The sequence below is a fragment of the Microtus pennsylvanicus genome, chromosome 8 (assembly GCF_037038515.1).
Source record: "Microtus pennsylvanicus isolate mMicPen1 chromosome 8, mMicPen1.hap1, whole genome shotgun sequence".
NCBI classification, from domain to species: domain Eukaryota; kingdom Metazoa; phylum Chordata; class Mammalia; order Rodentia; family Cricetidae; genus Microtus; species Microtus pennsylvanicus.
Genome location: NC_134586.1, coordinates 104,118,185 through 104,141,628, shown reverse-complemented (window position 1 = coordinate 104,141,628; position 23,444 = coordinate 104,118,185). Strand labels below are relative to the sequence as shown.

General features: G+C 41.6%; 1 protein-coding gene across 1 annotated transcript; it reads right to left on the bottom strand.

Annotated features, from left to right (window-relative positions):
* Positions 1-11,827: 11,827 nt before the first annotated feature.
* Positions 11,828-12,784, bottom strand: LOC142855641 (olfactory receptor 10H1-like). The gene has a single exon (XM_075982100.1). It carries the CDS (start codon positions 12,782-12,784, stop codon positions 11,828-11,830), a length of 957 nt encoding a protein of 318 aa, XP_075838215.1.
* Positions 12,785-23,444: the final 10,660 nt, after the last annotated feature.

Sequence of the window (23,444 nt, the reverse complement as noted above, 5' to 3'; positions counted from 1 at the left end):
GCCTGAGGTGAGGTAGGTAGAGGTCATCTACTAGATGGAGAAAAATTATCAGCTTTCACCTTACCTGGACACACCAAAGAGTTTGATCCTGTGAGAAGAGTGCAGAAGTATTAGTCTTGCTCCTACTATTATAGCCTAAAAATTAATTCAGTCATCATATCAGTAGAGGTGGTATTATTTTCTCCTCCATTTTGAGTGTCTTTCGCATACTTGCTGAGATTATTGTAATGTAGAAATATTGGGCAAATTGTCAAAGTGAATCTGCTAAAAAGGTAGATCTAAGATCAATCCGACACTTGTACTGACCTCTTAGACTGTATATCCCAGGTGTTCCTTTGCTTTGCATCCCTTTGAAATTGTTCCTTTACTGGAGCTTCCAACCATTGCTATCCTGACCTTATACTTTCCTGTGAGAAATCCTGGTTAATTCCCATTTTCAGGGGCCCCAGTAGATGCCAACTCATGACTATAAGCCCTGGCAACGTTCAAGTCCAACTTAATGTACATCAGTCTACTGATTCCTTTTGGATTGCAAGCTCTGAGGTAATCAGCTCAAATGTGTAACAACGTACAGTAGCAGAAACTGTTTCAATCCCATCTCTGCCTACTGTGAACTTCAGAAAATTTATTCACACTGTTTTTCTCTGTATTTCTCTCAATACCGCAAAAGTTGTTGTAAGAAATAGTAAGTTTTAAATCCATAATGGCACAGGCCTTTAATCTCAGCAATCGGGCAACAGAGGCAGGAGGATCTCTGTGAGTTTGAGGCTAGTCTAGTCTACATGTTGAGTTCCAGGACAAGGTCCAAAGCTACAAAAAGAAAGCCTGGATTGAAAATCCAAAACAAGAAAAAAGAAATAATAAGTGTTTCTTAAATTTTTATTAAAAGGTGCCCACCCAGGGCTGGAGAGAATGCTCAGAGGTTAAGAGCATTGCCTGCTCTTCCAAAGGTCCTGCGTTCAATTCTCAGCAACCACATGATGGGTCACAACCATCTGTAATGGGGTCTGGTGCCCTCTTCTGGCCTTCGAGCATAGACACAGACAGAATATTGTATACATAATAAATAAATAAATATTTTTTAAAAAAGGTGCAATGTAGCATCTTTAAGTCTACATAAGAGGGGAAATGCTGTTTTTGTCCAGAAAGTTATATGATTAATGAGGTCTCCACATTTCAATATGAATCACTTAACTATAACATATTTGGTAACAGACAATGCAAAGTTCGAAAGATCAGATCATTTTTCTGTTTCCTGGTCCTTTGTTTTTGGCCTGTTGTACATACTTGATGTAAATGGAATCCTGAGATATATATCCTTCTGTATTTGACAACTTTTGTACAAGTGACTACATTTTTCTATTATAATTGTTGTTGTTGTTGCTATTTACTGTGTGTGTGTGCACGTTTGTTTGAGCAAGGTGTGTGTGTGTGTGTGTGTGTGTGTGCATATGTGTGTGTAAAATGCATCCAGGTGCCTGAGAAGGCCAGAAGAGAATGTTAGATCCCTTAGAGCTTCTGAGCCCCTCATGTGGGGTTTGGAAACCAAACGACGGTGCTCTGGAAGTATAGCAAATAGTTGACTTCTGAGCTGACTCTCCAGGCACTAGTGAATGCCCTCTTCGATCAGCTAAGGTCTGTGATTGTTTAAAGGTTTATCATGAGAAATCAAAGAAAAACTATCAATTTTAGTGCGTGGTGGCTGTATTCCTCAATTACCACCAACTTTAAGGTTACCGGCTTCTATTTCAGATGTCATTTAATCATTTCCTGCTATTTATGGTTAGCACCTACCAATCAGTTCAGAAATGGTGGGCCCAACAGCCCTATATAACCCCAACACTCTGAGATCATGGAGGTGAATGGTTTCTGGAAATAACATCCTGTAGGATAACACTGAATGGATGCCACCAGGACATATGGACTCTGCACTCATACAGTTCTTCTGTGCACAAAGCAGGGTTTCTTAACACAAGACTATTGAAATTGGAACCTAATAATTCATTCTGTGATGAACCCTCCTGTGCCTTTTGTGGTGTTTAAAACATCCCTGGTCTCTACTGTGAAGACAGCAGGAGCTGCTGACCAAATGTGACAAGGAAAACATTTCAGAAAGCATGAATGACTCCGTAGAGAAACATTTCTCCTTGTTAAAAATTGCTGACCTAAAATAATACAGTTGCCTTATTGATACTCTTTCTCTGCAGACTGCATGAGTTAGTTGCCCAAGTTCCACTTGTCCATTTGGCAAATATATGTTTCTGTTTAAGACACAGATTCAACATCATGTCCTCCTTAGAGTTTTTGTGTGTATTTTTTCCCAAAACAGATCGAGACACTCTTTCCTAAGTGACTATAATAAACCCAGTTTACTACTTGGTCATGGATCCTTCTATCTGCATCACGCTGGGCTCACATCTGCTTATAGATCTGGATTGTGAGTTCTTCTATCAATGACTGTTGTAACTCTAATTACTACTGTAACTATAATGTATTAAACACAATGGATTCCCATAAGCACATCTGTCTTCTCTGTCTGTCTTGTGCACCCTTGTGTGTCTGTCACTAGGCTCAGCACCCTCCTGTGGTTCTGGAATCTTTCCCTGGCTGTGGGAAGGAACTGCTGTGCTCCCAGTTATCTATAGGAGAAGGGAGATTCCCACAGAGAACTCATCTCTCTCCCAGGGAAGGACAAGTGTGGAGCAGACAGGCCAGGATTTGAACTTAGGACCTAGTGTTCACAGAGCTTGTCTCCTTGACCTCCTGTTATTCTACTCATTGCTTACTCATGACTGTTAAAAAGAAAACCAGAGGCTGCTCTCACTCAGAGATGTCTTTTCTCTGTGAATAACCATGCCACTTCTATCCTTATATTACCAATGACCCAAGCAATACACAGAAAGGGAGAACTCTGTAATTAGAGCTGATCACCCCGGGAAGAGGAGACTGAGATAGCATATGCCACCCATTGGCGTGATAGGAACTTGAGTGGTTATTCAAAATTGGGAGGAGAATAAAAGACCTGTGGCTTTCAGGGAATGGTGAGGACAAAGGAACGAGGAAAAGACAAAGTAAAGAGGATTTCTAAAGGTAGTTAGAATGCTACAGACTTTCAGGAGGAACACATGGCTTTGTACAATTGTCCAAACCTAGGCCTGAACAACACTATTATAAACCTGATATAAACTTGAAATTCAGGAGCATACACACACACACACACACACACAGGGAAAGGCCGAGAGGCAGGCATAGGGGAAGGACAGGACACACTAAGTCTCACAGGTACCTATGGTTGGTGCCATTTTGATATCCAGATGCATGCAGACTAAGGCTGGCAGGGATAAATCCTACCCGTACACATCTTTAGTGTTTCTTAAATTCAGCATTAGGGACCTATAGGAAAGTATCATTTATTTTTAAATTGATAATATATTTTAATGGCTAATCATGGATATGAACATTTATGCAAAACAATGACTAATTTGGTGAATACCTATATATTAATAGATGTGTCATGATTAAGTCAAACTGGTGGCCAAATAAATTCACCTCAATGCTCAGCAGTTTCTGTGTTGTGCCAGACACAATTTTAACGTTGCCACATGTGATATATGTTTACTGACTACAGTTCCCCATCCTAATGAATTTGCTGCCTGTGATCAGTAATTCTGCATTCACTCTCCTCAAAGAACAAGCTTCTGGCCACCACTCACACAAGGCACAAACAGGCAAATTCTACCTGATTCTGATGATGTGGACTATAATAACAAGGTTGAACTTGTAGAAATGATGAGGAGATGTTATGCCTAGACCATGTCTTTATGGAGAGACCTGCGCCCTGAATTCTGACACATTGATTTTCACAGATCATCAAATATTTCCTGAAGAACAGACCGTGTTTGAGAACCAACGGCTTATCCAGCTTCTCTCTAAGATCCCATTTTGCCCCTCCTGTTTCCTCTTCACTGACATCTCTCAGCTCCCTTGCCCTTCTTTGCATCTATTACTTCTGTTTTCCTCCTGAATTCATTATTTTCTACATGCCTAGGATTTGGCCTCTCAGTCTTCAGTGTATTCTGTCTTCCATATGCCTGCCCCCAGCCTGCTGCTGGACTCTGGCTGCACAGACCAACACATGTTAACACAGAAATATAACCTGGGTAAGAGAGTCTGCCCTGATATTTCTGCAAGTCAGCTTTCCCGCCTGTATAAATGACCTACCTCATGAAGTAGGAGATCCCGAGAAGATACAATCTACTGTGCAGTCATCACATGGTCTTGATAACCCCTGCCCCATATACTTGAATTTCTTGAAGAGTTGCAGAAGAAAGTGAGTTCTCTGAGTCCCTGGCTGAAGCTGGCTTCACAGGTCTTTCCTGGTGAGGTGGATGAGAGGGAAAGGCCACTAACCTGAGAGTCACGGCTCTGCACCTGATCCCTCTATTAGAAATCCCTGATTGAAAATGTCTGTCCATGTGAACACTGTAATAGTCTGACTAGGGCCAGCTTGGCCGGGGGCTTGGAGGAGCCTGGTCACCATTTTTTATCCTTCCTGTGCTACCTGCCCACTGCCTGTTCTGGCTGGCTGTGGTCCAGCTGCTTCTGCTACATGGAGCCCAGGGCCCCTAGAGCACTGCTGGGGATGAGGCCACCTCAGGGAATCTGTGTCCCCACTTCCCCTCCCTGCTTTCCAGGGGTGAGTCAATTACCTGAGCTTCTCTGTGGCTTGAGAAGAGACTTAATTCTCGACAATCTGCAGATGTGGCATGCTAACAGAGTTAATAGGCGAACAGCCCTGCAGAGGTCCCCGGGGATGAGCGGCCTCCAGTACACTTCTCCACTTTCCTCCTTCCTCATCTTAATCTCTGGTCCAGGAAAGAGGGATTTTCAAAGTTACATCATTTTAATTCAAAGAACATACTGTTTCTTTTTCTTGAACAATTAAAAGGCCACAAAATAAGTTTGAGTGCTATGGAAAATTCAGTTACAAAAACATTTTGTGGGAACCTTTAAAGTATCTTTTTAAAATTAGGGGATGTATTTACCTGTTATTTAGTGTGGGTCATGGATAACACACTTGTGGCATTCACCTTGCTGGCCACATCCACAGCGTTACATATATGTGACATGTGAACCAATTCAAACCTCAAAAATGACATTACTCTGGATAACATAATTACACTTTTGAGATATTATATGCTTTATATAATAGATCTCAGTATATAAATCAAGGGGAGTTGACATCTTTCTAATGTTCAACTAACATTTCTACCTACATCAAATCATTTTCATTAGGGCTCATGAGACCACTCCATGGCTAAGGGTGGACGTTGCCCTTGCAGAGGACCTGAATTCAGTTCCCAGCTCCCATGATAAGCAGCTTCCTAATGCCTGTAACAGTTCAGGGTATCAGATGCCCTCATTCTGGTCCCAGTGGGGACAGACATGCACACATTAAAACACATACACATAAATAGAAATAAAAAGAACACCATGATTTTCAGAATTCCCAAAGGAAAGTTTGTTTCCACGAAAGCCAGAGTTCAGTCTATCCCCAAAGCCAGTGGAAAACTCCAGGTTTGTCTCCTCCTTGGAATCGCCTATTTGGACCATTGCACATAAGTGGAAACAGAAGAGTTGTGGCTTTTTCTTAATTGAGTACAGTACTTTCAACGTTTTTTTCCTTGTGTATCATGTGTTAGCAATTCATTCTTTTGTGAAGCTGACTATGTACCTGCTGCGTGGATCTAGCACTTTCTGTATACCACTTAAGTCCTTTCTACCTTTTGACATGTAAATAGTGCCTTTATAATCATAGGTATACAATTGTTTATTTATTGTGGGGGGGCACACCCGTATGTGTGCCTGTGAGCCAGCCACAGCATATGCATCAAACTCGGAGGACAACCTGTGGGAGCCAGTTGGGATATGGATGTCTGGATGGTATCTGCAGATAGTATTATCTTTTCTCTGAACATTTTGAAGTAAAATTTGTAATGACCAAGGATATTCAACCTTTCAGTGTTGACATTCTGGACATGTCATGCTTTTTGGTGATGACAAGATTGTGAATAGCGGGAAGTTGACCCACATTTCTGCTATCAAACATTATCAGAGAAACTTCCGCTTAAAGTAGTTGGCAATTAATTCATAGAGCTACAGCTGGACAATGAGCAGAGAGTAAGACTTTGGAGTACTCAGTAGCGAATGGGATGTCTTCATCAAATCCCTGCCCTCAAGGATCCAGGATCTTTGTAGAAGAGGAGGAGAAGATTGTAAGAGCCAAAGGTGATAGATGACTCCAGGTAACAGTGTCTTACAGACACAACAGGGCTGATGCTCTTATGAACTCAAAGACCATGGCATCACACACATGACCTGCAAGGATTCAGTCAAGATGGGGTTGCAGCCCCGGGAATGGGGTTGACACAAGGTCCCAGTCCTAAATAAAAAAACTATTGCCAATTGATACCTGTTGACAAAGGGACAATCAGTGTTATACACACACAACAGGGTACATTAACCACATTCTATATCAAGTGCCATGCCCAGAAATAGTGGCCAACACAAAACAGATTCCATGGGGATTTTTATTTTGTTCTTATATATTGTGTTTCATTGTTTTTTATTTACTTTTTTTGCAATAGAAAAAAAGAACATGGAATTGAATGGGTAGAGAGATTCAGAGGATCAAAGAGGACTTGCAGGGAAGGAAAAACATGACCAAAATATGTTCCATAAAAGAATTTTAATTCAGCCAATTGGTGGTAGCACATGCCTTTAATCCCAGGACTCAGGAGGCAGAGATAGGTGGATCTCTGTGAGTTTGAGTTCAAGCTGGTCTACAAAGAGAGTTCCATGACAACCAGGGCTATTACACAGAAGAACTCCGTCTCAGAACCAAAAGGTAAAAAAGAAAGCCAGAGTTGGGGGAGGAAAGGAAGGAGAAAGAGGAAGACAGACACACACACATAAACACACACACACACACGGAGAGGGAGGGGGGGAGAAACTATCACAGGTAGACAGAGGCCTGAGATAAGACAGACTCATAGAAAACGCCCCCCAGCATCCTACTGCCTCCAATTAGATTCTATCTCTTGGAATGTATACCACCTCCCAAACCCATCTTCAAACTATTAACCCATTACTATATTAACCTATTGAGTCTTCCTGATCAAGTACCCCCTCAATGTTTGGACTTACTATCTAAAGACCACATAACAGATGAGACTTTAGGGGGTAGATTCACATTCAAACAATAACACCCCCTTAATAAGGTTCAGAATTTGCATCATCTTAAATTCAACCACTCCTCCAGGTCATTGAGTTGCTTCACACTAACAGTAAGTGAGCCAACTGATGATGCTTCATACAATCCTTTGAATATGAAGCCAGGAGAGTCCATGTCTTCCTTCTGTGTTTACTTAAATTGTACATAAGAAGGGAAATCTAAAAGGCTCCACGTGGGTTTAGAAACTGGAGATAGAACCAGATGAAGGGTATACTGTGATCTCTCCCCAAACGAACAAAACCAAAAATCAGGTTGGCAAACAACTATGCCCTTGAAGATGTAAAGATTCCAGGAAATCACTGTGATGAAACTCAAACACCCAGTGAAACTGGGGAGAGGTACTCCAAAGACAGGATACAGATGAAAACCCCAGTGCCGTGGATGAGGGACTGCTCTGTAAGTTGTAGGCTACTGAGTTATCTAATGTTTTCCTCAGCCCCAATATATGCAGGCTATTGTCATTACTGTTGGTTGTACACTAGAAATAGAGACAGTAAGTGCTCGTTGCTGAAGACCACACATGCTGTGGTCACAGGACAGGGAAGAATTGGGCTAAAACTAAACTATGAGTCTCTTTCCTGAGGATTCCCAAAGACACTGCAAAAATGCATTAATACAAGCTTTTAGGGAATAACTATCACCAAATGTACAGATATGTTATGGATCCAGAGTGTTATGGAATCAATATGCCAAACAAGATGTTCTCACAGGGCAATAGTGGCATGGTTGTTATGGGTATAATTAGCATTTTAATTGAAATTAAGGTAGATCTACAGGAGATAGCTACTGGGTACTCTAAACTAAGCAAAACCTTATGGCTGAGGAAGAATAGTCAAGTAAGTAAACCACTTTTATTTTGATAAATGGATACAGTGTATCTTGGAAATCAACTTCTAAACATTTGTGATTTTGCCCAGATGTTACCATAATATTCAGGGCTACCGTTTTTTTTTAAGTGAACAACAGAAATTGTAAACACGCATTCATCCATGAATGCTGAGAATAAATGCACTCTACAGTGACAGGGTGTCCCAGTGCTCTGGGATACACCAATAAAAACATACCAGCACCACCATCATCATCAACAATGATACAGAAAATACCCCAGGAAACAATAAAAACATACCACCACCAACACCATCATCAACAATGATACAGAAAATACCCCAGGAAAATGTACGGAAGGAATATCAAAGACTGAGGAGGAGGAGGTTGTAGGGTAGAGCTGTTTCCTCTGAGTTTAACATGCCCACAGGCAATTACAAAGCAGAGAGCACTGGATGGCCCCACACAATCACAGCATTGGCCATCATGTACTAGAAATTGCTTTGGTGGTTATGGCTATGGAAATGCAGTGAGCAAAATAATACAGCGTTCTTATGTCTATGCAGGTGGTGAGACAGATGTTATCCTTACACTGTAGGAGTAGTTGGGTCACGAGACCTTCATAGAGTAGAGCCAATATCCTCTTTTCTGCTATCCAGAACATCAGTGAAAGGCTGACTAAGGGTACATCACCAAAGATGCAGCTTTCGTGAGGTCATTACTCATGCTGGGGGTGAGGTGTTTTTAGGTGATCTGGCTTGTTTTGAGTCATCCGGGCTCCTGTAAGTACCCCCTCATTCTTGCTTCTTATATACGATTCAAAATACATAGGTTCATACAGGTAGACAAGGTTGGAATCATTTCTCTCATTTTCTTCTGCTCTATTTAGAATGAATAGACCATTATAATGCATTCACAAGAAAAAGGCAGATGTCCCTTCCAAATGTCATGTTACACAGCTGTTTGGATAGGTTATAAAATGTTACCCCATAGGCTTGGTTTATTTGGAAACATGTCTCCAGGGTGATAGCGCTGTTTTGTTAGATTGTAGAAAGTTAGAAGACAGAGCCAAAGAATACCACAAAGTCACACCATGCAACCAACCTTACACAAGAGATTTATGAGGGAGAAATACAGAATGGCCACTGCTCCTGATCAGGAAGAGAGACAACAGAGGATTCAATGGAAGGGAAGGCTTTTATAAGGATTTTTAGAGCATGTACAATGAGCTTGGTTGGGAAAGTATGTAAGGATAGGAAATACTGCTTGGTCATTAATGTTGAGTCAAGTGGTGGAGGGGGTTCCAAATCTTGGAGTTCGAGGTCAAGTCAAGGGAAGGATATTTTTTCTTTGGAATCTGCCTTGGGTTTCATGTCAAGTCAGGCTCTAGGTGTTGTTCTTTGGACCTGGTATTGGGGTCAGGTTAGGATCAGTATGTTCTTTCCTTCGTCCTGGTTTGAGGTCAAGTCAGGGTCAGAATGTTGTTTCCCTGACCCATTTACCCTACAATGGTATGGGGTGGGTGTCTATACTGCCTCACCTTATCCAAGCTGGACTCCTGTTATCTATGTACTACAGAGCCTTCATCTTCTGAGCCTCTTGAATCCACCTCCCAAGGGCTAGAAAAACAGCCGTGCATCACAGTGCCCAGTGTATGTTAGGATCAAATGCAGTTCTTGCATGGGGGGAAGTGCTCTACCAACTAAGCTACATCCCAAGCTCTCCTGGACTCCCTTTTTTGAGCATTTGAGAGATGTATGATGATGGACCCAAGGCTGGCCTAAAACTCACCATGTAGCTCAGTCTGTCTGTAAATTCATGGCAACTCTCTAGTCTTGGTCTCCTGAGTGATGGGATTGCAGGCTGCTTGATATAATGGTGTCTTTCTCTTTCTTCTATTTCTTTATTTCTTTTTTGTATATTTGGTAGGATTTCATGTATCTCAGATTTGCTTCAAACTGCAGCCAAGGGTTGCCTTGAACTTCTGATCCACCTGCCCCTACCTCTCCATTGTTAAGGTTACAGTCATGTACAACTGTACTAGTCAGGGTACTTTAGAAGAACAGAATCAATGGGAAGAGGTGTGTGTGTGTGTGTGTGTGTGTGTGTGTGTGTGTGTGTGTGTGTGTGTGTGAATGTATGTATTTGTGTATATATGTCAGTTAAGTAATCAGGCCAGTTCTTTAGTTGGGGATCCGTACACAGGGCTTCAAATTTGTGTTAAGTTGACATTAAAACCAACGATAATAATCTAAGCTTCATAAACTTGACACATAAATTCTAGTTATTGATCTTTTTTTGTCTCTGCCTCTACTACCCCTTTCATGAATCCGTCTCACTCTCTTTCCCTCTGTCCCTCTCCTGCACTTTGTATTTCTCTCTCAAGAGTCTTTTACCGAACCTGCACCCCCCCCCTTTACATAAACTAGCTGGTCAGTAAGCTCAAGTTCTCCATTCTCCTGTCTCTTCCTCCCAGTGATAAGATTACAAGTACACACTGCTATTATCAGCCTTTAATGTGGATGCCAGTGATCAAATTCAGGTTGGTCCTCATGCTTGTACAGAAAGCACTGACCAACTGAGTTATCTCCCCAGTCCCATTATTACTCTTTAACTGTATGTATGTTCATGTGTTTATGCACGTCTGTGTGTACGTGCATGTGTAGTGTGTGTGTGTGAGTGTGTGTGTGTGTGTGTGCAGGGACACTTACAAATGTATAAGTCAAAAGACAATGTTAGATACCTCCATCAATACCTACTCCATCTTAACTTACATTGCAAGGGTCTATTGCTGAAACTAGTCTTCACAAATGGAGCTAGACTACCTAGCCAGACCCAAGGAGCATCATGTCCCTTCTCATGCCCCCTCACCAGCACTGAGGTTATAGCTGTACTCTGCCAGTCCTGGCTTTTTTTATTAACATGGACATTAGCATCCAAACTTAGGTCCTATATTTCTATTAATCAAGCACTTGGCCCACTGAGTCATTGCCCCAGTCCTTGCTTATTGCGCTTTGTAGCTGACATCCTGGCAGTTCTGAAGCTTAGGGAGTTTTCTTTTTCACTGCTATACAAAAGGGCAGTCTTTATTATACTTTTTTTTTCTGAGATAGGGTTTCTCTGAGTAGACCTAGCTGTCATGCTGTTCTGGAACTCTCTCTGTAGACTAGGCTGGCCTTGAATTCAGAGCATCTACCGCCTCTCCTCCTGGAATAATGGGGATCAAGGCCTGTGCCAGCACTCTCATCTCAGCTTTAGAAAACTTAAAGATTGTGCCTCCCTCAGACAACGAGGCAAAAGTATGTCATGAAGTCTTCCAAATCTTGTTGCATTATGGATATGTGTTGTTGAGGATCATAGGAGACAGGAGTTTGGGATACAGAGGGCAGTAAATATTCTCACAATAAATACATCAGCCAATTCTGGTTTGTTTGATATTGTGAAGCTTGTATTATTCCTCCTGAAAAATATTCAGCACAAGTAGAGTAGTAATGTGTATTGTACCAGGTTAGAAAGGTCAAATACCATTTTCTGTCTATTTTTTCATATTTATTTCATTCCCCAAATAAATCCCAGATGTTAACCCTTTCATGGACACTTACATATGACTACAACATGAAAGTATCATAAGTAAACACATACTGATAGAGAATTTTCACAAAGAGTAAAATTTGGTGTACCCATCTACAAGAATTTTCTTATAGGTCATTAAATTTTCTCTGGGTAGAGTTTGCTTAGGAAAGCTTTCTTCATGGCATTCTTCAGCTCCTTGTTCCTGAGACTGAAGATGATGGGGCTGAGGAAGGGGGTGAGGACCGTGTAGGTGATACCCATCAAAGTGTCTCCTTCCAGAGACTTGGGACCCTTGGGCTTGAGGTAGATGACAGAGGCAAAGCCATAGTGCACAATGACCACCGTGAGGTGGGATGCACAGGTGGAGAAGGCCTTTTGCCGACCCTCGGCTGATGGTATCTTCAAGATGGCAGCCACAATGAAGGTATAGGAGAGGAGGATGAGGAGAAAGCATCCCAGGAGGCCTGTGATGCACACCATTCCTACACCTCTGGCTACTACCAGTACATTCTTTCCACATGCCAACTTCAATAGAGGGGGAACATGACAAACAAAATGGTGAATCTCATTGGGTCCACAGAAAGTGAGATTGAAAATGGCTGTAGTCACCACCGTTCCCACAAATGAACCACCAACCCAGGACCCAGCCACCAAGCAAGCACAGCCACTAGGGCTCATGAGCACATTGTAGCGCAGTGGGTGGCAGATTGCCACATAACGGTCATAGCCCATGAGAGTGAGGAGAAAAGAGTGGGTGAAGCCGAATGTGAAGGAGAAGAACATCTGGCTGGCACAGGCCAGGAAGGCGATGGAGTGAAGCGTGGAGAGCAGGTCAGCCAGCATGCGTGGGATGATGGCAAAGGTGTAGAAAATCTCAGAGATGGAGAGCGCACACAGGAAGAGGTACATGGGTGTGTGGAGGCTGTGATCACTCCAGATGGTGGCCATGATGAGCAGGTTGCCCAGCAGTGTGAAGAGGTACATGAAGAGGAACAGAAGGAAGAACATCAGCTGAAGGTGAGGGAAGGTAGAGAAGCCAATGAGGATGAACTCTGACACTCCTGAGTGATTGACTCCCTGCATGGAGGCCATGCCTGAGGTGAGGTAGGTAGAGGTCATCTACTAGATGGAGAAAAATTATTTGTTTCCACACAAAAGAGGTTGATCCTGTGAGAAAATTACAGATGTATTAATCTTGTTCCTACTGTTATAGATTAAGAATTAATTCTGCCATCATATTAATAGAGGTGATATTAATTTCTCCTCCATTTTGAATGTCTTTGGCACACTTACTGCGAATATTGGGACGTAGGAATATTGGGCAAATTTTCAAAGTGAATCTGCTAAAAAGGTAGATCCGAGATCAATTTGACACTTGTACTGACCTCTTAGACTGTATATCCCAGGTGTTTCTTTGCTTTGCATGCCGAGTGAAACTGTTTATTTGCTGGAGCTACCAACCATTGCTTTCCTGCACTTACACTTTCCTGTGAGAAATGCTGGTTATTTCCCAGTTTCAGTGGCCCCAGTAGATGCCAACTCATGACTATAAGCCCTGGCAACGTTCAAGTCCAACTTAATGTACATCAGTCTACTGATTCCTTTTGGATTGCAAGCTCTGAGGTAATCAGCTCAAATGTGTAACAACGTACAGTAGCAGAAACTGTTTCAATCCCATCTCTGCCTACTGTGAACTTCAGAAAATTTATTCACACTGTTTTTCTCTGTATTTCTCTCAATACCGCAAAAGTTGTTGTAAGAAATAGTAAGTTTTAAATCCATAATGGCACAGGCCTTTAATCTCAGCAATCGGGCAACAGAGGCAGGAGGATCTCTGTGAGTTTGAGGCTAGTCTAGTCTACATATTGAGTTCCAGGACAAGGTCCAAAGCTACAAAAAGAAAGCCTGGATTGAAAATCCAAAACAAGAAAAAAGAAATAATAAGTGTTTCTTAAATTTTTACTAAAATGTGCCAACCCAGAAGGTGCAATGTAGCATATTTAAGTCTACATGAGTGGGGGAAATGCTGCTTTTGCCCAGTAAATAATCTGATTTTAATGAGGTCTCCACATTTCACTATGTATCACTTAACGGTATATATTTGGTAATAGACAATGCAAAGTTTGAAAGATCACATCATTATTCTGTTTCCTGGTCCCTTGGTTTTACCTGTTGTACATACTTGATGTAAATGGAATCCTGAGATATATATCCTTCTGTGTTTGACAGCTTTTTACAAGTGAATACCTCTTTCTATTATGACTGCTGTTGTTGTTTCTATTTACTGTGTGTGTGCACATTTGTTTTTGCACAGCTGTGTGTGTATGTGCACGTGTGTGTGTGTGTGTGTGTGTGTGTGTGTGTGTGTGTGTGTGTAACATGTGTTCAGGTGCCTGAGAAGGCCAGAAGAGAATGTTAGATCCCCTAGAACTTCTGACCTCTCAATGTGGGCTTTTGAAAGTCCAATGGAAGTGCAGAAAACAGTTAACCACTGAGTCCCCTCTTCAGGCTCTGATGAATGCCCTCTTCAATAAGCTAAGTATTTGATTGCTTATAGGTTTATCATCTATTTTAGTGAGTGGTGGCAGTGTTTTCCAAATACCACCAGTTTTCATGTTACTGGCTTCTATACTAGATGCCATTTGATCAGTTCCTTCATTTCAAGCTTACCACCTTCCAATCTGTCCGAAGATGGTGATTCCAATCACGCCATACAACCCCAACACTCTGAGATCATGGAGGTGAATGGTTTTGGGAAATAACATCCTGTAGGATAACACTGAATGGATGCCACCAGGATACATGGATGCTGCCTCCATACAGTTCCTCTGTGCACAGAGCAGGGTTTCTTAACACAAGCCTATTGAAATTGGAACCTAATAATTCATTCTGTGATGGGCCCTCCTGTGCCTTTTGTGGTGTTTAAAACATCCCTGGTCTCTACTGTGTAGACAGCAGGAGCTGCTGACCAAATGTGACAAGGAAAACATTTCAGAAAGCGAATGACTCCGTAGAGAAACATTTCTTCTTGTTAAAAATCGCTGACCTAAAAGAATACAGTTGCCTTAATGGTAGGTACACTTCCTCTCCATTCTGCATGAGTTTGTTGCCCACGCTCCCTTTGTTTATTTGGCAAATACATGTTTCTGCTTAAGGCACAGAGTCAACATCATGTCCTCTTTAGAGTTTTTGTGTACATTTTCTTCCCAAAACAGATTGAGTCACTATATTCTAAGAGACTATAATAAACCCAGCTTACTACTTGGTCATGGATCCTTCGATCTGCATCATGCTGGGCTCACATCTGCTCGTGGAAACGGGCTGTGAGTTCTTCTATCAATGACTGTTGTAACTGTAATGACTACTGTAACTATAATGTACTAAACACATTGAATTCCCATAAGCACATCTGTCTTCTCTGTCTGTCTTGTGGACTCTTGTGCACCTGTCACTAGGCTCAGCACCCTCCTATGGTTCTTGAATCTTTCTCTGGCTTTGGGAAGAAGCTGCTATGCTCCCAGTTATCTACAGCAGAAAGGAGAGTTCCACACAGAACTCATCTCTTTCCCAGGGAAGAACAAGTGTGGAGCAGACAGGCCAGAATTTGAAGTTAGGACCTGGTGCTCATAGAGCTTGTCTCCTTGACCTCCTGTTATTCTACTCATTGCTTACTCATGACTGTTAAGGCTGCTCTCACTCAGAGATGTCTTTCCTCTGTGACTGACCAACCCACTTCTATACTTATATTACCCATGACCCAAGCAATACACAGAAAGGGAGAACTCTGTAATTAGAGCTGATCACCCCGGGAAGAGGAGACTGAGATAGCATATGCCACCCATTGGCGTGATAGGAACTTGAGTGGTTATTCAAAATTGGGAGGAGAATAAAAGACCTGTGGCTTTCAGGGAATGGTGAGGACAAAGGAACGAGGAAAAGACAAAGTAAAGAGGATTTCTAAAGGTAGTTAGAATGCTACAGACTTTCAGGAGGAACACATGGCTTTGTACAATTGTCCAAACCTAGGCCTGAACAACACTATTATAAACCTGATATAAACTTGAAATTCAGGAGCATACACACACACACACACACACACACACACACACACACACACACACACAGGGAAAGGCCGAGAGGCAGGCATAGGGGAAGGACAGGACACACTAAGTCTCACAGGTACCCATGGTTGGTGCCATTTTGATATCCAGATGCATGCAGACTAAGGCTGGCAGGGATAAATCCTACCCGTACACATCATTAGTATTTCTTAAATTCAGCATTAGGGACATATAGGAAAGTATCATTTATTTTTAAATTGTTAATATATTTGATTGGCTAATCATGGATATGAACATTTATGCAAAACAATGACTAATTTGGTGAATACCTATATATTAATAGATGTGTCATGATTAAGTCAAACTGGTGGCCAAATAAATTCACCTCATTGCTCAGTAGTTTGTATGGCATTTGTGCCATACAAATTTTAACATTACCACATGTGATATATGTTTACTGACTACAGTTCCCCATCCTAATGAATTTGCTGCCTGTGATCAGTAATTCTGAATTCACTCTCCTCAAAGTACAAGCTTCTGGCCACCACTCACACAAGGCACAAACAGGCCAATTCTATGATGTGGAATATAATAACAAGAATGAACTCATAGAAATGATGAGGAGATGTTATGCCTAGACCATGTCTTAATGGAGAGATCTGAGTCCTGAATTCTGACACATTGATTTTCACAAATTGTCAAATGTTTCCTAAAGAATGGACCATGTTTGGGAACCAATGACTTATCCAGCTTCTCTCTAAGATCCCATTTTGCTCCTCTTGTTTCCTCTTCACTGACATCTCTTAGCTCCCTTGCCCTTCTTTGCATCTGTTACTTCCACTTTCTGCTTGAATTCCTTATTCCTTACATGCCTTGGAATTGGCCTCTCGGTCCTCAGTGTATTCTGTCTTCCATATGCCTGCCCCCAGCCTGCTGCTGGACTCTGGCTGCACAGACCAACACATGTTAACACAGAAAGATAACCTGGGTAAGAGAGTCTGCTCTTATATCTCTGGAAGTCAGCTTTCCTGCCTATCCAAATGACATACCTCATGAAGTAGGAGATCCTGGGAAGATACAAACTGCTGTGCAATCATCACACGGTCTTGATGACTCCTGCCCCATATACTTGAATTTCTTGAAGAGTTGCAGAAGAAAGTGACTTCTTTCAATCCCTGGCTGCCTCTGGCTTCCCAGGTTTTTGCGGTGAAGTGGATGAAAAGGAAAGGCCACTAACCTGAGAGTCACGGCTCTGCACCTGATCCCTCTATTAGAAATCCCTGATTGAAAATGCCTGTGCATGTGGACACTACACTGGTGTGACTAGAGCCAACTTGACCCGGGGCTTGGAGGAGCCTGGTCACCATTTTTTATCCTTCCTGTGCTACCTGCCCACTGCCTGTTCTGGCTGGCTGTGGTCCAGCTGCTTCTGCTACATGGAGCCCAGGGCCCCTAGAGCACTGCTGGGGATGAGGCCACCTCAGGGAATCTGTGTCCCCACTTCCCCTCCCTGCTTTCCAGGGGTGAGTCAATTACCTGAGCTTCTCTGTGGCTTGAGAAGAGACTTAATTCTCGACAATCTGCAGATGTGGCATGCTAACAGAGTTAATAGGCGAACAGCCCTGCAGAGGTCCCCGGGGATGAGCGGCCTCCAGTACACTTCTCCACTTTCCTCCTTCCTCATCTTAATCTCTGGTCCAGGAAAGAGGGATTTTCAAAGTTACATCATTTTAATTCAAAGAACATACTTGTTTCTTTTTCTTGAGCATTAAAAGGCCACAAAGTAAGGTTGAGGGCTATAAAAAAATTCAGTCACAAAAACATTTTTGGGTGGGTGCTCTCTCTCCTTCTCCTCCTGATTTGGACCTTGAGATTTCAGTCCGGTGCTCCAATGTGGGTCTCTGTCTCTGTCTCCTTTCATCGCCTGATGAAGGTTAATATTCACGAGGATGCCTATATGTTTGTCTTTGGGTTCACCTTCTTATTTAGCTTCTCTAGGATCACGAATTATAGCTCAATGTCCTTTATTTATAGCTAGAAACTAAATATGAGTGAGTACATCCCATGTTCCTCTTTTTGGGTCTGGCTTACCTCACTCAGGATAGTGTTTTCTATTTCCATCCATTTGTATGCAAAATTCAAGAAGTCCTTGTTTTTTACTGCTGAGTAGTACTCTAATATGTATATATTCCATACTTTCTTCATCCATTCTTCACACACTGAGACAATGGGGATGTTCTATTGGGAACCCACCAAGGCCAACTGGCCTGGGCCTGAAAAAGCATGGGATAAAACCGGACTTGCTGAACATAGTGGACAATGAGGACTACTGAGAACTCAAGAACAATGGTAATGGGTTTTTGATCCTACTGCACGTACTCGCTTTGGGGGAGCCTAGGTAGTTTGGATGCTCACCTTACTAGACCTGGATGGAGGTGGGTGGTCCTTGGACTTCCCACAGGCCAGGGAACCCTGATTGCTCTTCGAGCTGATGAGGGAGGGGGACTTGATTGGGGGAGGGGGAGGGAAATGGGAGGCGGTTGCGGGGAGGAGGCAGAAATCTTTAATAAATAAATAAATTTAAAAAAAAGAAAACATTTTCTGGGGATAGTTTAAAATACCTTTTTAAAATTAATGGATGTATTTACCTGTTATTTAATGGGGGGCATGGATAACATACTTGTGGAGTTCACCTTGCTGGCTACATTCACAGCGTTACATATATGTGACATGTGAACCAATGCAAACCTTAAAAATGACATTACTCTGGATAACAATTTCATTTTTAGATGTTATATGCTTTATATAATAGATCTCAGTATATAAGTCAAGGGGAGTTGACATCTTTCTAGTGTTCAACTAACATTTCTACCTAGATCAAATCATTTTCATTAGGCCAATGAGACAACTCTATGGTTAGGAGTGGACATTGACCTTGCAAAGGACCTGAATTCAGTTCCCAGCTCCTATGTCAAGCAGCTTACAAATGCCTGTAACTCCAGTTCAGAGTACCAGATGCCCTCTTTCTGGTCCCAGTGGGGACACACATGCACGTGTTAGGACACATACACATAAATAGAAATTTTAAAAAAAACACGATGATTAAGCAGACACAATTCAATCTATCCCTGCAGCTATTGGAAATCTCCAGGTTCGTCTCTACATTGGAATTGCCTCTTTGGACCATTTCACGCGTGGAAATGGAAGAGTTGTGGCTTTTTTCTTTCATTCTGCAGATAACACATCTTTTCTCTGAATATTTTGTAGTAAAATTTGTAATGACAAAGGATATTCATTCTTTCATTGCTGACATTCTAGACACGTCATGCTTGTTGGTGATGACAAGATTGTGAAAAGCGGGAAGTTGACCCATATTTCTGCTATCAAACATTATCAGAGAAACTTCCGCTTACAGTAGTTGGCAATTAATTCATAGACCTACAGCTAGACAATGAGCAGAGAGTAAGACTTTGGAGTATTCAGTATCGAATGGGATGTCTTCATCAAATCCTCCCCTCAAGGATCCAGGATTTTTGAGGAAAAGGAGGAAAAGATTGTAAGAGCCAAAGGTGATAGATGACTCCAGGTAACAGTGTCTTACAGACACAACAGGGCTGATGCTCATATGAACTCAGAGACCATGGCATCACACACATGGCCTGCAAAGATTCAGTCAAGATAGGGTTGCAGCCCCAGGAGGGGGGTTGACACAGGGTCCCAGTCCTATGGAAAAACCTTTTGCCAATTGATACCTGTTGACAAAGAGACAATCAGTGTTATACATTCACAACATAGTACATAAACCACACTCCATAGCAAATGCAATGCCCAGAAATAGTGGCCAACACAAAGTAGATTCCATGTGGATTTTTGTTTTGTTCTTATATATCTTGTTTCATTGTTTATTTTTTTTTAGCAATAGAAAAAAAAGAACATGAGGGTAACCAGCTGATCTGCTTTCGAATGAACCAGGTCTCTTGTGTGTTCTTTCAATCTCCAGGCCCTTGCCAGGCTCACGTAGGGTACAGTGGCCCGCGAACCGAGAGGGTTGGCCATCTGCTGGTGTTCAACGTTTTGTGCACAAAGTCCTCTGCTTCCAGAAGGCACATGCAACGGCCTGGCTGCCCCTGTGGCTCCAATGCTCAGGACCGGCACTGTTACTCTATTTTCACACAGGCCTCTCACAAACAGGAAACAATGCCTTTACCAGAATTTTGCGTGTGTTTACAAGATGGTTTTTCTCCAGGCACTGTCTAATAAGATGGAGTCCAGAGAGAGCATCAAATCCTTAAGAAGTTGAGTTACAATGGATTGTGAGCTCCCAGGAATTGAACCAGGGTTCATATGAAAAGGAGCTAATGCACTCAACCACTGAGTCATCTCTCCAGCCTACAGAAGACATTAATCAATCCAGCAATTAATTAATTTTAGACTGTCTTATATAGTACAAGCTCACTTCAGTAGCTACAGATGACTCTCCTGCATTTACTTTCCATGAACTGGGACTGCAGGGAGGTGCCACCACACCAGGCATGCAAAGTTTTGTAAAACGTTCTTCTCTATATACGTACTTATTATTTTTGTATTTAAGTACTCCTTACATAAGTAAATGTTTTTATTTATCTAAGTAATATTTTATGTAAATGTCTATATAAATTTTTGTGTACGTAAGTAAATATAAAATTTTTGTTTACATTAAGTAAATAAAATAAGTAAATATTATACATAGCTACTAATTTGACATGATGTTTGTAACCTACAAGAGTTTAAGTGTTGAAACAACATAATGTGAACAAAATCAACAACAGAGGCAAAGCACCATGACAACGGAATATAAAATCTCCTTTCATTGCTGGAAGTACTTCACAAGCATCAGATGATTTGGGAATGCACTGAAGAGTATGATTGTCCTGGAGACAGACTTTTCTTTTTCAAATTGAGTGTCATTGTTTTCCTGGAATTAGACGCGCTTCTGACTCATGCGAAACCAACATAGTTGTTTGTTTGTTGTTTGTTTTGTTTTTATCCAAAAGAGGTATTTTTATGATACTGAAAAATATAGTGGCAAAAAACTGGCGGAAGCCATGCTGTGATCTCCCGGAGTGGCCCACAGATGTTCTGTGGATGGAGCTCCTTATGGCTCTTTGGGGAATCCTGCCCACCCGCAAGGACCTCTGTGCGGATCCCACGGAACTCACGAGCTTCAGGCCTTTCTCACTTTCGTAATGCCTGTTCTTATGGTCATTATGGTTTTCCTTTGTCAGTTCTGATTGTGGCTGAGTTTACAGGGAACTAAAGCTGATAATTTTTCTAAAGTTTCTACAAGGAAGTTAAACATCTTTGCTGTCTATCGCAGCAGAAATTAGTTAATCAAAGGTTGCCGCCGGCAGCCTTTGCAGCCATTTTGAGTAAGCAGGGAGAACTCTCTATGGTTAATGGCTCTTGCTTACTTGAGTGTCCTTAAAAAGACAGGTATATGGATGGGGGGGGGCCTACATCCCCAGAACTTAGGAGATGGTTTCTTAAAAGATGGCATTAAGAATTTATAGAAAAAAAATAAGGAAAAGATAAAGGGTATTGAAAGGACAGAGATCACTCTGGTGCCATGGTACGAAAGACAGGTCAGACATTTTTCCGGTGCTCAAATATCAGCAAAGGAATCTAAATCTCCCAGTCCCCTTGGAAGTAAAAGTACAAGGAGAAACTGCCAGGCAGAATAGAAACTTGGTCGGAACAGTTGAAATTAATGAGGAATTTAATCATTACAATTCCGAGAATGTATAAAAGAATACGATTACAAGTGCTTCTCACATAAAAGTGATGTGTAGGCAATAAGAAATTGACTTACAGCTGAAAAATATTACTCTAGGTATGAGATCATATTCCCTGCTATCTACAAAAATATAAAAGCATCATAATGTTAAGGACTAAACATAGAGTTTGAATGTGTTTTATTTTGTAGCCACATGTTTGGAAGCAGCCTGGGCAGAGTCAAATAGGAAGTGCCCAGCTAAACATAATCACTTGGTGAGCAATATACAATTCATGCTTATACAGGGAAAATGTCAATTAATGACGACAAAAAAGTAAGGGAAAAGAAGAGAAACTAAAATGGGTAAATGTTCATGTCCTGGAAAATGATTAAAGGGAAATGAATTGAAATTGCCCATGTTTGCATGCATTATACATAAACATTAGTAAATGCAATATATGCATTATATAACTATTAAATAAAGCTCGAGTTATTTGGGGTAATGTGTTTGAAAAAAAAAGAAAAAAAACATGAAATTGAATGCATAGGGCGATTTAGGGGATCAGGAGGACTTGCAGGGAAGGAAAAACATGACCAAAATATGTTGCATAAAAGAATTTTAATTCAGCCAATTGGTGGTAGCACATGCCTTTAATCCCAGGACTCAGGAAGTAAAAACAGGCAGGTCTCTGTGTTTTTGAGGCCAAACTGATCTACAAAGAAAGGTACATGACAACCAGGGCTATTACACAGAAGAACCCTGTCTCAAAATCAAAAAGTAAAAAAGAAAAAGAGGTAGAGAAGGAAGGAGAGGCAGGGAGAGAGAGACAGAGAAAGAGGAATATATATATATATATTCAGAGAGAGAGAGAGAGAGAGAGAGAGAGAGAGAGAGAGAGAGAGAGAAAAGGGGAAACTATCACAGGTAGACAGAGGCCTGAGATAAGATAGACTCACTAGAAAACGCCTCCAGCATCCTACTGCCTCCAACTAGATTCTATCTCTTGAAATTTATTCCACCTCCCAAACACATCTTCAAACCATTAACCCATTACTATATTAACCTGTTGAGTCTTCCTGATCAAGTATCCCATCAATGTTTGGATTTACTATCCAGGGACCACGTAACAGATGAGACTTTAGGGAGCAAATTTACATCCAAACAAAAGTACCCCCTTATGAATGCCCAAAATTTACAACATCTTAGACTCAACCACTCCTTTAGGTCATTGAGTTGCTTCACACTAACAGTGAGCCAACTGATGATGTTTCATATGATCCATTGAATATGAAGCCAGGAGAGGCCATGCCTTCCTTCTGTGTTACCTAAAATGTATATAAGTAGTGAAATCTAAAAGGCTCTACATGGGTTTAGAAACTGGAGATAGAACCAGGTGAGGGGTATACTGTGATCTCTCCCCAAACAAACAAAACCAAAAGTCAGAATGGCAAACAATTATACCCTTGAGAATGTAAAGATTCCAGGCACTCACTATAATGCAATTGAAACACCCAGTTATAGTGTGGAGATGTACTCCAAAGACAGGATGCAGATGAAAACCCCAGTGCCATGGATGTGGGACTGCTCTGTAAGTTGTAGGCTACTGAGTTATCTAATGTTTTCCTCAGCCCCAATGTATGCAGGCTATTGTTTACTGTTGGTTGTACACTAGAAATAGAGATAGTAAGTGCTCGTTGCTGAAGACCACACATGCTGTCACCACAGGACAGGGAAGAATTGAGCTAAAACTAAACTGGGAGTCTCTTTCCTGAGGATTTCCATAGACACTGCTAAGATGCAATAATACAAGCTTTTAAGGAATAACTATCACCAACAGTGCAGATTTGTTATGAATCCGGAGTGTTATGGAAACAATATGCCAAACAAGATGTTCTCACAGGGCAATAGTGGCATGGTTGTTATGGGTACAACTAGCAC